At 35.1% G+C, this 13,350-nt stretch overlaps 1 protein-coding gene across 1 annotated transcript in view; it reads left to right on the forward strand.

Annotated features, from left to right (window-relative positions):
- LOC147406980 (pre-mRNA-processing protein 40A-like) overlaps window positions 1–13,350 on the forward strand; it is a 33,410-nt gene that overhangs the window by 10,459 nt on the left and 9,601 nt on the right. Inside the window, 11 exon segments of the mRNA XM_086435348.1 lie at window positions 838–918; window positions 1,043–1,135; window positions 5,157–5,210; window positions 5,305–5,421; window positions 5,805–5,903; window positions 7,581–7,628; window positions 7,710–7,802; window positions 10,251–10,358; window positions 10,472–10,536; window positions 10,637–10,739; window positions 13,011–13,301. Coding sequence (XP_086291474.1) covers window positions 838–918; window positions 1,043–1,135; window positions 5,157–5,210; window positions 5,305–5,421; window positions 5,805–5,903; window positions 7,581–7,628; window positions 7,710–7,802; window positions 10,251–10,358; window positions 10,472–10,536; window positions 10,637–10,739; window positions 13,011–13,301 — 1,152 coding nt within the window.

Here is a 13,350-nt window from a genome sequence, read left to right on the forward strand (position 1 = left end):
TTTTTCAAATGAAGTATTCCCTAAGTCTGCTCTCCCCCATCCCTGAAAAGGCCTTCCATTAAGTTTCTAACAAGTTACTATATTCCATTGTCTATGTAGGTTTCTTCTTTCTAAAGGTTTATCTCTTGTGTGATTGTTTTAATGAAATTTTGATGATTGGTTCTGTGAAAATAATTCCTGAAGTACATTTGTTTCTTTGATGGTGGAAGGTCTTGTTTAAATGGGAGATTGTTTGACTAGTATGAGTAGAAATTTCTCGTTCATGTTTATGAACTTTTTGATGAATCAACAAATTAACTATTTTTATTGACATGAAATGCAGTTAGTAAGGGATTATACATTTTCATTTCATTGATTAGTTAATTCTTGTATTGATGATTAGGAAAATAAGATGTGCATCCTTACCTAGTTCTACTTCTGAATGGTGGGTGCACATTGGTCCCAAATTTTTGCTACCTATGCTCTAGTCCCAAGCTCTCTCTCTCTCTCTCTCTCTATATATATATATATATATGCACTCACACACGTACGTATATTCTGGAAGTTTATCTTTTGCCACCATCATCCTTTCTATCTCCAAATCTTTTACTATTCCTTGTAAACATCACAAAGGCTTAATTTTTTTTTCTTCTGAACTTTAAAATAATGATTTTGATGAATAATTTTAAAATTCGTTTGATTATCAATTAATCATCATTTCCCCTATGATTTGAACTGGTCCTTATGCCTTAATTTATGTGTATTTGTTTTCCATTTTTATTTTTACTATTTTGTAAAGCAGGGGGAAGTGTGAATGCTCTTTGTACTTATTGTCCATATCACACCTTTCTTATGCAGGAAAGAGTGAAGGCACTGGAAGATCATAAGAGAAATATATTGGAATATAGGCAATTTCTGGAATCTTGTGATTTTATTAAGGTATTTAAGGAAAATCTGGGTTCTTATTTAATTTGTTCAAATGTTTTTTATATCGATTAATTCATACATATATTGACTGGGTAGTTTGATAGTGGTCTGTTTTTTTTAACCCTTCTGTCTCCAGGTGAACAGCCAATGGCGGAAAGTTCAAGATCGCTTGGAAGATGATGAAAGATGTTCACGGCTTGAGAAAATTGATCGCTTGGAAATTTTTCAGGTGACGTTCCGCATTTTAGTTTAAAATGCAGTGTTTTAAAGTACCTAAGGCGTACTCGAGGCATTTTGGGTTCTTGAGGCAAGGCGTAAGCCTCAATTAATTTTATAAAAAAATCCTAAAAAATCATAACAAATTCAGAAAAAAAAAAAAAAAATTGTAAACAACCTTTAAGCATCAAATAAAAATTAAACATTAACAATGTTGGGAAGTAGCAATGTAATATAGTAGCAAAATATCAATGTATCATCACTCATAGAGTATCAAACATCAAATAAACAACTACTCTAGGCCTGAGAATAAAGTTTTAGACCCTATTATAAACTATAGAAGAATTAAAACAACTAATAGTCATCCCCATCTTCATCACTAGTAGGGTCTTCCAAAGAATCATCATGATATCAGATTCCTCTATCATCTTCTAGATTTGTCTCTAGGTCTTCATAATCCTCTTCATCTATCAAATGCAAGGGCTTGATTGCTGTGCCTTTGCCCTTTCTTGCATCTAAACAAATTCAAAATTATCACAATTACTATAAAATAGAGTTGAATGAAGAAAACTTGAAATTATTGTATAAGTATAATTGTGAACAACGTAGAGTAAATTAATTAATTACCCACCTCTTGTCATATGCTGACTCATTGGTTTTTTTCTCTTCCTATTATAAGTGGTTGATGTGGTCTGAGATGTTGGAATTGAAGAGGGAACCATTTCAATGTCCTCATCTTCGCCCTGGCTTCCTCACACTCGTGGGCCTCGTCTTCATCAACCCCATGATACCCGTCTTCATGGTCATGGTCTACAAGCTACTCATCATCCAACTCAATTTGCTCCACCAACAATGGATCTTCATTTGTTTTTTCTCACAATTTCAATTGTCTTTGCCTCAATTTCATTTGTACATGACATATACTAAGGAGTTGAGCCTAGATTACTACAATCGTTTTCTTTTCTTAGTGTGCACCTATTGAAAGAGAAAATACACGAGTAAAATGACACTATAATTGACATTAACAAGAGATAAATATGATAAATTACCTGATTAAATGCACTTCAGTTTCTTTCACACCCTGAAAATGTGCATGTAAGGCTTAAGATTCTCACGACAAAACTTGTCAATGTCGGCGTTGCATCTACATAAGCAATCCACCAAATTTGCTATAACATAATTGACATTAACAAGATATAAGTATAATAAAATATTGAAATGTTAAAAATTTAGCATATTGCTTGACATAATTAAAACTTAGAAGTAAAAAAAATCTTTTTAAAAACTTACCAGGACTACGCTTGTTCTAGGTAGATATTGCTTGATAGAGACCAAAGAAGCCCTTCTTATATGTGAAGTCATCAATCTGCAAGTGAGCCTCCTCTCTCTCTTGTAGATCTACAATCAACTTCTCCATATAACTATATAATCCATACTTGACTTCATGGTGGGTAGAGAAATTGAGATCATAATGGTATTGGGGATTCAAGTAATATGCCTCGGCATGAAGATGCTGATGCAACTTAAATTCCCACCTCCGATCAACTATCTTCATATGGGTTTATATTTGTCGTTATCACCACCATCACCACCCAAGTTCTTTGCAATGTCTTCATTTCCAGCATCCATAGACTCATAAATGAAATCTATTGCTGGCATTTTCTTCGAATCCACATTTCTCAAAACACCTACTAAGGGTTTCGTGGTCTTTATTGCAAAAGAAATATCAGACAAAAAACTTTTGTTTATCAAAACAAAATCTTTTACTTCTTTTCCTTCTTTTTTCTTTGCTCAAGAACTTGTAGTCCATTTTTCGAATGCAAACATGGCCTCAAGTGGTTGTTTACATTGCATCATGCTATGCAATGTTAAATAAGCAGTGGCGAATCAAGTCACTGCATGTCGAACAATCTCTTTTTTTGTATAACTTCTCATCAAAGCTAACACCTATCTATGACCATAAATAAAATTCATTACCTTCTTTGCATTTTTTAATGCAAGAGCATGTCTAGGTAGCTCACCAATCTCCTCAAGCATCAAGTCGATGCAATAGGCTGCACATGGAGTCCAATACATTTTTTTTCTCTTCTCCATTAACATTGCCCCGATTGCCTTCATTTTAGAAGCATTGTCTGTAACTACTTGCATAACTAACTCCTCCCAGCCTCCTCAACAACTGCATCTAACAATTTGAACATCAAATTAGCATCTTTAACCGCATCAGATGCATCAGTGGATCTCAAGAACATACTCCCTTCTAGGTTATTAACGAGGAAGTTAATCAATTGTCTTCCTCGAATATCCTTCCAACCATCCGTCATAACGGTAACTCGTGATTGTATCCAAATTTTCTTGTATTCATCAATCATCTTATCAACAATTTTCACTTCTTTTAAAATCCAAGTACACATCTCATGTCCAGTTGGTGGCTTCAAACCCCTCTCATTAAATACCAACTAAGTGTAATATGTTGACAAAAGATGGACTATTACATACATTGAAAGAAATGACATTTAAAAAAAAAAACCTCCCAATATCCAAGCAAATTTGGTTTCTCAATTGTTTTTGATTTGTAATCAGATTTGAAGGAGCATTTTAGGGCAATGAATTTTCACCATCTTCGTCAACATTAACAACATATCTATCCATAGGTCCCCTAATCTCTCTTGAAGAAACAACGCCAAACTCTGAATAATCTCCTCCCACCAACGCACACCACTATTACCTTTTCCAATACCCAGTGTGGAGGCAACATCTTCTATAGGGCCACCAAAATATGCTCCTTCATTAGCCAAGTTTTCAAAATGTCTTTGAGTCATGGTTTTTTTTTTTCCTTGCCTCTTCTCTAAGTAATCTTTCATTTCCTTTTCACATCTTCGGGTACACATGGGCATGGAGCAACGTTTTTTCTAGTACACGCAAGGTGATCTTTCAACCTCTTGACTCCACCCGTTATGGTTTTCGAACAATATAAACTTTTTATGTACAAATAAGTTTTTGGGCCACCCGAATTAGGTCCATCAACTTCAACCACATGCTTCCAAGTGGGGTCTTTTCTATTACCCCATCTTTTTTGCCCTTCTTCTTTACCACTTCCTTTAGGCATTTTATCAACCACCATCAGCATTCAACCATTATCAACCACAACCATAATCATAAATAGGTAGAATAGAACAAAAAACAAAAAAAAATCAAACACAAAAAAGTGAGGAACAGGGGCGGAGCTAGTAAGGAGCTGGTGGGGGCACTTGCCCCCACAAAACTTTGAGACACCCCTATATTTTCAACTAATGACATACCCCATTTGTCCCCACTCCCTCACCTCTCTCCCCATTTGCCCCCACACCCTCATCTCCCTCCAATTTTTGCCCCCACACCTTCACCTCCCTCCAGTCAAGTTCTTCAACTATACAACTAATCATAGTTTGCCCCCACTACAAGAAAATCCTAGCTCCGCCCCTGGTGAGGAATATGAGTTTTTGAAATTTTTTTTGGTAAAAAGTTCAAGAATGTACATAGAAAAATCACATACCTCAAAACTTTAGCAAATCCTTGATTTCTTGGTTCTATTTGATCACAATGTTCGTAAGAAAGTTGTAGGAACTGATGGATTCGAATTTGGATGAGTATTGGAGCCTCTAGGTATAAATCTTGGTGTACGGAGATTTTAGGGTTTCAAAGAGAGATTCTGAGAGATCTCTTAATAATCCAAGTTTAGAAGACAAAAAACACTCCTATTTAGTAAGATTATGTAAGTAAGAGATTTTTTTTTTTTTTTTTTTTGGGGGGGGGGGGGGCTATTTGTGTAAAATAAAGCATTTTTTTTTAAATTGATTTTTTTGGACCCACGATTTGAGTGCTGCCAGACCAAATTTAGGCGGAGGCCTCTAAGCTGTAAGCCTTACTTATGGGAGATTCAGGCTTATGCCTCAAGGCATGAAGCCTACGCCTCATGCCTCAAGGTGTGAGTTTTTTAAAACACTGATAAAATGTGTTCCGTTGGACTTTATGCTGACCTTTTCTAAAATTTTCAGGAATATATACGTGATTTAGAGAAGGAAGATGAGGAGCAGATGAAGATACAGAAGGTGCAGTAAAGTATTACTTTTGTTGGTTGTAATTATTCATTAGACCCTTTTGGGGTCTTTCTCTATTCTCATTTCCTTTGTACTAAAAATCCAGGAAAAATTGAGACGTGCTGAGCGAAAGAATCGCGATGAATTTCGCAAGTTGATGGAAGAACATGTTACTGATGGAATTCTCACAGCTAAAACTCACTGGCGTGACTACTGTATGAAGGTAATGTAGCCTAGTTTATTTAGCATTTTTAACGGAATACTAATTTTTTGAGTCCATATTGCATACACCCAGGGAGAAGGGTTAATGCCCGCCTCCCACACCTCAGATCTTGCCACATAGATTTTGAAGATTCTTCTTTTTCTGCTGTATTTAATGAGAGATCTATGTGGTAAGATCTGAGGTGTGGGAGGCGGGGTTTTTTTTTTCTTTTTCCTGAATTACGGGCATGTCTGGACCCATAGGCCTGAGTAGGGTGGGTTTTAACCCTTGTACCTGGGTCTGTACTATCTGGACTCATGTTTTTTGAAGGATCATAATATGCATGTTTAATTATAGCTTCTATAGCACCTTTTTCGTGATCTCTCTTTGTTTTGGGTTTTTAGGTAAAGGATTCACCAGCGTATATGGCAGTTTCATCAAACACGTCTGGTTCAACTCCAAAAGATTTGTTTGAAGATGTTGCTGAAGAACTTGAGAAGCAGGTTACTCTCTCATGCACATTTCGTAACTGCTCATATCATGGATGTTCACTGTTTTTTGCTAGAAATTGATTTTCTGAACAAAGATCTAAAGAACTATGTTTTTACCACAAATTGCAATTAGGATCTAAAGAACTATGTTTGTACCAAAAAATTGCAATTATGCTATTGATATTTCTGCTGTGCATTAAGAATATAAAATAATCACAATTATTTACACTTTTCACAGAAAACAATTATGTTCCCATCCTTTGATGATGTGATTTTGTGGAATAAATGATCGGTAGCAGGTGGAAGATGAATTTGAGCTCCATGTGAAGGTTAAAACCGATGTTTTAAAACTCGTCTCGGCTCAGATATCCATCGAGTTAGTCAATTTGGTGATTGCAAGTCAACTCAGATGAGTCAATATACTATATATTAAAATTATTATTATATTACCTATCGAAAAATTATTATTATATTACCAATCAAAAAATGATTATTATGTTAAAATATTTTAACATTCCAAAATTTAAAATAGCATTTATATGTTGATTTCAAGGAACATTAAGTATATATTACATAACTCGGCCAAGTTTCCAATCTTCTTGGATATTTTCCTAGTCAAGATGGAAAGTCTCCAAGTAGACTTGATAAATTGACTATTTTATATATTTATCTTTGTATACCCTGTCACCCCAAAATTCCATTGGTTTGAGTCGAGTCAGCTCAGATGAGTTTTGAGGTTTTTCGATGAGTTTTGTGGTTTCTTGATGAGTTTTAGAACTTTGGTAAAAAGTAGTTTCTCCTCCCCTCTTGGTAAGTAACTGACATATATTAACAAGAGAAATGTACCAACATTAGCTAATCTTTGAGGATTATCCATGACTCAGTTCCACCCTTTCACAACAATACCACTGCCCCAAGGCCAAGATATTATTAGTTCCATTTTGAGTCTCCTTTTCCTGTGGAGTAAGATCTTTGAGGAGTCCAAATATGTCTTCTTCGAGGACTTCCTTGGTAGATGGGAGTGGCTTTGTAATATTGTTGTGTAATTGTCTTTTGCCTGGTTTTCTATTTCTTTCTTGTACTGTTTTTTTTTTGCTTGGTCATGTCGACCATGCCGCTTTTTAATAAAATTACTATTTATTGAAAAAAAGGGTCCCTAGAAACTGTCTTTGAAGGTTTGATGACATTGAAAAAGAAATCTAATCTCAACTTGATTGGTATTGGCCAAACTGTATATAATGATACACTATGGAAATATCCACTCAATCATTTCGGAGCTTCCTGTAATTTCAACGGGAATTGGGGACCCTTGAGTGCTACTGTACAGATGCTGTCCTTATTAGTTGTTACATATGTGTTAATTGTTAAATAATTTCTGCTATGTGTTGTTAGAATGCTTGTAGTTTTCATGTAAATTTCTTTTATCTGTAAAGGCTTTTCTCTTAGTTTACTATGATATTATGAATTATTCTGGGTGGAGTAAATTAGTAGAATTTTCCTGTGATTTTGAGATTTGGTTATGGCTTAGCTGAGAACTTAATTCTGTTTGTTTTACATTATGGGATCTGTTTATCGTTTGTGTGAGATCAAATTGTAAGAACTGTTGTAACATTCATAGTTAAAGTTGTGACAGAACTAATGTATTTATGATTACTTTTATCCAAATCTTTTGTTTTGTGTTCTCCACAGTATCATGAAGACAAAACTCGAATAAAAGATGCGCTTAAGTTGGGAAGGGTAACATCTGATACAGATTTCTTGTTTCAACCTTCAATGCATTTTAGATTATAATGATTTTCTGATATTAAGGATTTTCAGATTACTTTGGCATCAACATGGACTCTCGAAGACTTTAAGGCTTCTATCTCAGATGAAGTTAGCTCACCACCAATATCAAACACCAACTTAAAGGTAACTTGCCTTATTGCTTTAGTAACATGCATATTTTTCTGTAGGATGCAATCATGTTATATTTAAAGAAAAGGTTGTTAAAATACGTAACCCAAGGGACTGTATCTTTTGTTCCCTAGGTGCCTGCTCATTGGTGGTTGTTTATATACACATGCAAATGCATATAAAAAACACATGAGGTTTTTGTGTTCCTGGTGGCTTTGAAGACTAAAAAACACATGATCCTAACCTCCTAACACGAAATCCAAGAGTTAAAGAGTTTATGCTCGGGATAAATATCTTTGGGATCTATGTTATCAGGATACGTAATAAATCCCGACCATTAGATTTTGTGTTTACACGAATGTGATCATTTTTTTTCCATGAGTCACCGGATTCCTATATATATGCATAAATAAATATGTGCTTCAACATGCCTATTTATTCGGATCCTCTTCCCTTCTTTCTTCTAAAATGCTTGATTGGTCTGCAATCCATTAAAAGAATAAGAGGGGGTGTTGCTCAAAGGAGAAATGCTGTTGGAAGAAGAGTAAACAAGACTAGAGATTCTGGACATGTTTCAAAGTGAGAAGTTTATTTTATTGAATTTCAGTGAGGATGCATATATAATGTGGCATGAAGTTTTTATTCAACCCCCCCCCCCCCCCCCCCCCACACACACACACACACACACACACACACACACACACACACAACAACAACAATAACAACAAAATAAAAATAAATAAATGCTGTTATACTATTAGTATTTAATGAATTATCTCACTTGAACTGAGCACAATATTGTAATTTTATTGGGAATCTGTTGATCAAATTTTAATCCATTGTTCATTTTCTTATATTTTTTGGTCAATTTTCCTTGGTCTGTTCCGTATTAATTGGGTCCGGGTCCTTCCTTGTAAGTTCTCCTCGTTGTTAGAAGAATGGACCAGTAATGCTTTTCATAGCGGATTCTGTGGGCTATGCTTCCTTCGGCTATCTCTTGGGGGGTTTGGAAAGAGAGGAATAATAGAGTGTTTAATAACAAGAATAGTAGCTTTTATGCGACCTTCTTGGAGATGTTGTGTTGTTTATACCTTTGGTCCAAACAGAACATAGAGTTTGCGGGAATTTCTTTTGATGATTTCGTATTTAGATGGCATTCTCTATGTAATCACTGAGATTGTAGTTTCTTTTCTTTGTTTCTCGTGAGGCTTTCTCGGTCTCCTTGTATCATTTGCCCTTATCAATATATTATACCTTTTCAAAAAAAAAATTATTGGGAAGGGAGTTTTGTAATATCATTAAGATTGTTGCCTGGCATTTAAAAGACATGCAAACCATCCCTTACATTAGCCACATATTAGGTTCCAACTTAGGCTGGCTAAGTAATGTTGGATGCCAATCGAGCCCTAATTGTAAACCAAAGGTGAGGCAACTTGAGGATGGAGGCAACGACAATTTACAAAGCTCAACAATCGGTGTAATGGTGGTAAATATTTGAGAGAAATGCGTTGATTAAAAAACCCTACAATTTTTTTTTAGGCCAAAAGGGTAGTCGTTGGTAATTAGTGGGTGAAGTCGGGTTTTGAGCCCAGGTTGTGGTATCAATAGTCACAAACCTTACAAACTTAGTGAGCAAGCATCTTCACAAATTCTGACAATTTAAGAGCCAATTAGCAAATGCATAGGATGGAGACCAAGAAGATGGAAGCGTAAAAGAATGTCGTGTTAAATTTGAAGTTACCAATCTATGCATCTATGTATTATATTTGCTAAGATTAGTTGGCTAGTCCAAGGGTTTAACCCGATCCCAGTCCAAATAGCTCCTATTATAACCCAAGACCTGAAAATTGAGGTTGAACTCAGCATGTGGTTGTGTTTATCCCGCTCAAGTTGTACCACCTAGTCACGCCTCCCCCCTTTTCATTTAATAAATAGTTTTATTTTTGCTTGATTTTTTCAAAATATCTCAACTTCCAATCTACCGATCTGTTTACAATAAAACAATACCTTTAGAAAGCTTTCTTTGAGGGCTTCACTATGGTATCCATTACTTGAATATTATTATTTCAATGTAAAATCATTATATTAAAATTTTCTATACCATCCTTAGGACTACCAACAATGATTTACATTTAAGTAATATAATTAGAGTAGATACGGGCACGGCCTTTAGCCATTCGGGGGTAGTACTAGCAAGGGGTGTAAAGTCAAACAACTAGCTGAAATTTGATTATTTCAGACAATTTTTTACTCACAAAAATATTTTGCTAAATAAACAGTGATTTCCACTTACATATATTCAAAAGTAAAAAAATTTAAAAGTTGAATATTTTGTCAAGATCTGTAGAAATTGAAATATTCCGGTATATTTCGTGGAAATGTAATACCATGTCTGTTGTATTGGTGTGTCCATTTTCTTTGTCTACACCAACAATCTAATTTGATATGCCAACCTGTTTGTAGCTTGTATTCGATGAGCTGATAGAAAGGATCAAGGAGAAGGAGGAGAAAGAAGCTAAAAAGCGTCAGCATTTGGCAGATGACTTCTCTGATCTATTATACTCCATCAAGGTATAGCAAGGATATGTGTTAAACTATTGTATTAGATCCACACTTCACACTACTCGGGAAAATAGTAGAACTTTTATCTACAAGTAAATTCCATGTGTTTTGCCTCATTATAGGAGATAACTGCATCTTCAAAATGGGAGGATTGCAAACCACTCTTTGAAGACAGCCAAGAGTACAGGTATCTGATGTCAATTGTTCAAACCTCGCTGTTTGCAATTCCTAATTTCAATTATCCAGCTTTGGTTTCAATAATATTATTGATGGGATGCACTTGTTAGGTCCATCGCGGATGATAGCTTCAGGAAGGAGATCTTTGAGGAATACATTACCCTTTTGCAAGAAAAGGCTAAAGAGAAGGAGAGAAAGCGAGAGGAAGAAAAGGTATCTACCTGTCTGAATTATTTCGACTTTTTTTTAACAAATTTTCTTTTTCTTTTTTTAATCTTGCTCTTTGGTCTAGAAATGTGACTGTGTGCGATGTAAATAGTCTCCTCCTTGCCATGTTATTCTCATTTTTTTTTTGGAAATCTAGGTGTCTGAATCTGGGTTGAGCCATACTGGCTATGATTGAATCTAGTTGCATGTTAAAGATTATAGATTATGGAAGGTGACAGCCTGCTAAGTCTGTTAAAGTCTCTGGGTGTTGATACTGCACCCTGGGTTGAAAAACCACTTTCACCTGCTGATTACTAACCACTATCTTACATGCTTATCAAGAAAAAAGATGATAGATTTCGCCGATGGGTCCTTCCCCAGTTCTCTGTATCTTGCACATATTTAATAGTCTCTGAAAATTTGTGTTATTATCAAATCTGCATTGAACTCCAATTGAAAGCACAGCCTCATTCGGGTTTTAAGGTTTTTTGTTTTTTTTCGTATTTAGGTCATCACAAAGATATGTTTAATGAGAATTGGAAACATTGTGCGTGTGATTGCTTATCTTTGGTACAATTTCTGCTGAATTCATTTTACGGTGTAGCTATCTGAACATGATTTTGAATGTTGGCTTTGCTATGTGAATTTTTTGCACATCACTCTCCATTTTCTGATTTAAAGTGCTTAACTGAGTGATCTCATGAAACCTAATATGCTGACGTGTTTGGCCAATTTATTTAATATATTATGAGATACAAACAAACAGCCAGTTTTTGAAGGGAATGAGGAACCTCTCCAAGATACTATTATTTCTGCCATGGGGTTGATAAATTTTTTTTTGAACTGTAAATTGCATAAAGACTTAAGGGGTTTCTTTCTTTTTTGAAGACTTCATGTTCAGATGAAACTTTTTCTGTAGGTGTAGTGTTCAAGGCCCTTTCTTGTATTGGTTGGTCATCTAGACCCCTATTTTTAACTTGATTTTGTATACAATATACATATTGCACCTTTCAAGAAAATGTATAGTTCTGGAAGAATGGTTTTTACTATACAGTATGAGGATGTTGCCCACAGAATCAACTATGGGTGGATAAAATGGAGTGCTTCTGGAGTTTTATGTGATCAACATGTGCCAATTAGAATAAATGGAACCTCAAAAGACTACAGTTAGACAGCCATGCTTTAGGGAGTAGAATATTGGCAGTAAAGAAACATGATGTCCATAGAATGAGCACAGTAGAGATGAGGCTGTTGAGATGGATGATTGGTTGGACTAGAAACGAAAAAATCAGAAGGAGAACATTTGAGAAATATAGGAATAGCCTTTATAGAGGATAAAATAAAGGAAAGTTGTTTGAGATGATTTGTCCTACACAAATAAGATTAAAAAATAACAACAATGAGATGTAGCGGTTTGGTGCAGGTTGAAGGATTGGAAAAAGGCAGGAGGGAGGCCAAGAATGACATGGATTGGTATCCTAAGGATTAATGTGTCTTGATCGATGATATGCCCAAGACAAAGTGAAATGGCGAAATGGGATTCATGTTGCTGACCTAAATATTTGGGATAAGGTGGAAGGTGATTGATGTTATAAGTACAGATACACAAATAAGGTATTACCTACTGATAGAAAGAAAGGTATTACCTATCTTTGAGAACAAAAATAAAAATAAAGATTGAAATTTCAAGGAAGAACAAGAGAGGTATTTGGAACCATTTAAATACCAGCGTACCTTTGTCGTGAGTTTTTCTTTCCTTCTTCTCTATTTTAGGCTTCGTATATTTTTTTGTTGTAAAGGGCTTTGCCTGCGAGTGGGCAAAAAGAAACAATGGAAGAGGTAAGCTAATATACACGGAACTCACATCATCAAGTTAATAAATAGTAGCTGAACCATATTTTGCCAAATTAAGTTTCATCTGAATATTGAGTATCAGCATGTCCGACATAAATACTAGTGTCCAGCAAGTTTGCCCATCAAAGGAAAATTTGTAAAAAAGGGGATTACATGTGGAAGCTTTGAAGACATTTTGTCTTCATTAAATTGTAAGCATGAAATCTTTAATTTTCTAGTGGTATTTTCATATCCTGGTATCATTTCTCACATGGAATATACGTTAGTATATTTACAAGAACATTTAATTTTTTTGATTTTCTATAAAGAAACTATCATTTCACAAATGATTTATTTTTTGTAACTTTGTTTGTCTCTATTTATGATGAGGTCTTATGACGTTTGGTAATTAATGCTATATGATATCTGTACTTGAATCTTCAGGCAAAGAAGGAAAAAGAGAGAGAGGATAAGGAGAAGAGGAAGGAGAAAGAAAGAAAGGAAAAAGAGAGAGAACGTGAAAAAGAAAAGGGAAAGGAACGATCTAAGGATGAAACAGAGAGTGAAAATGTTGATGTAATCGATGTGAAGGACAAAAAAAGGGAAAAGGACAAGGATAGGAAACACCGAAAGCGAAATCGAAGTGGGGCAGATGATGTAAGCTCTGAAAAAGATGAGAAAGATGATTCTAAGAAGTCCCGTAGGCATAGTGGTGACCGCAAAAAATCAAGGAAGGTACATGTCTGAGTTCATTTCTTGGCTTCATTATTTCTCACTAAAATTA

The sequence above is a fragment of the Akebia trifoliata genome, chromosome 3 (genome assembly GCF_017979445.1).
Source record: "Akebia trifoliata isolate Shusen 1 chromosome 3, ASM1797944v1, whole genome shotgun sequence".
NCBI classification, from domain to species: Eukaryota; Viridiplantae; Streptophyta; class Magnoliopsida; order Ranunculales; family Lardizabalaceae; genus Akebia; species Akebia trifoliata.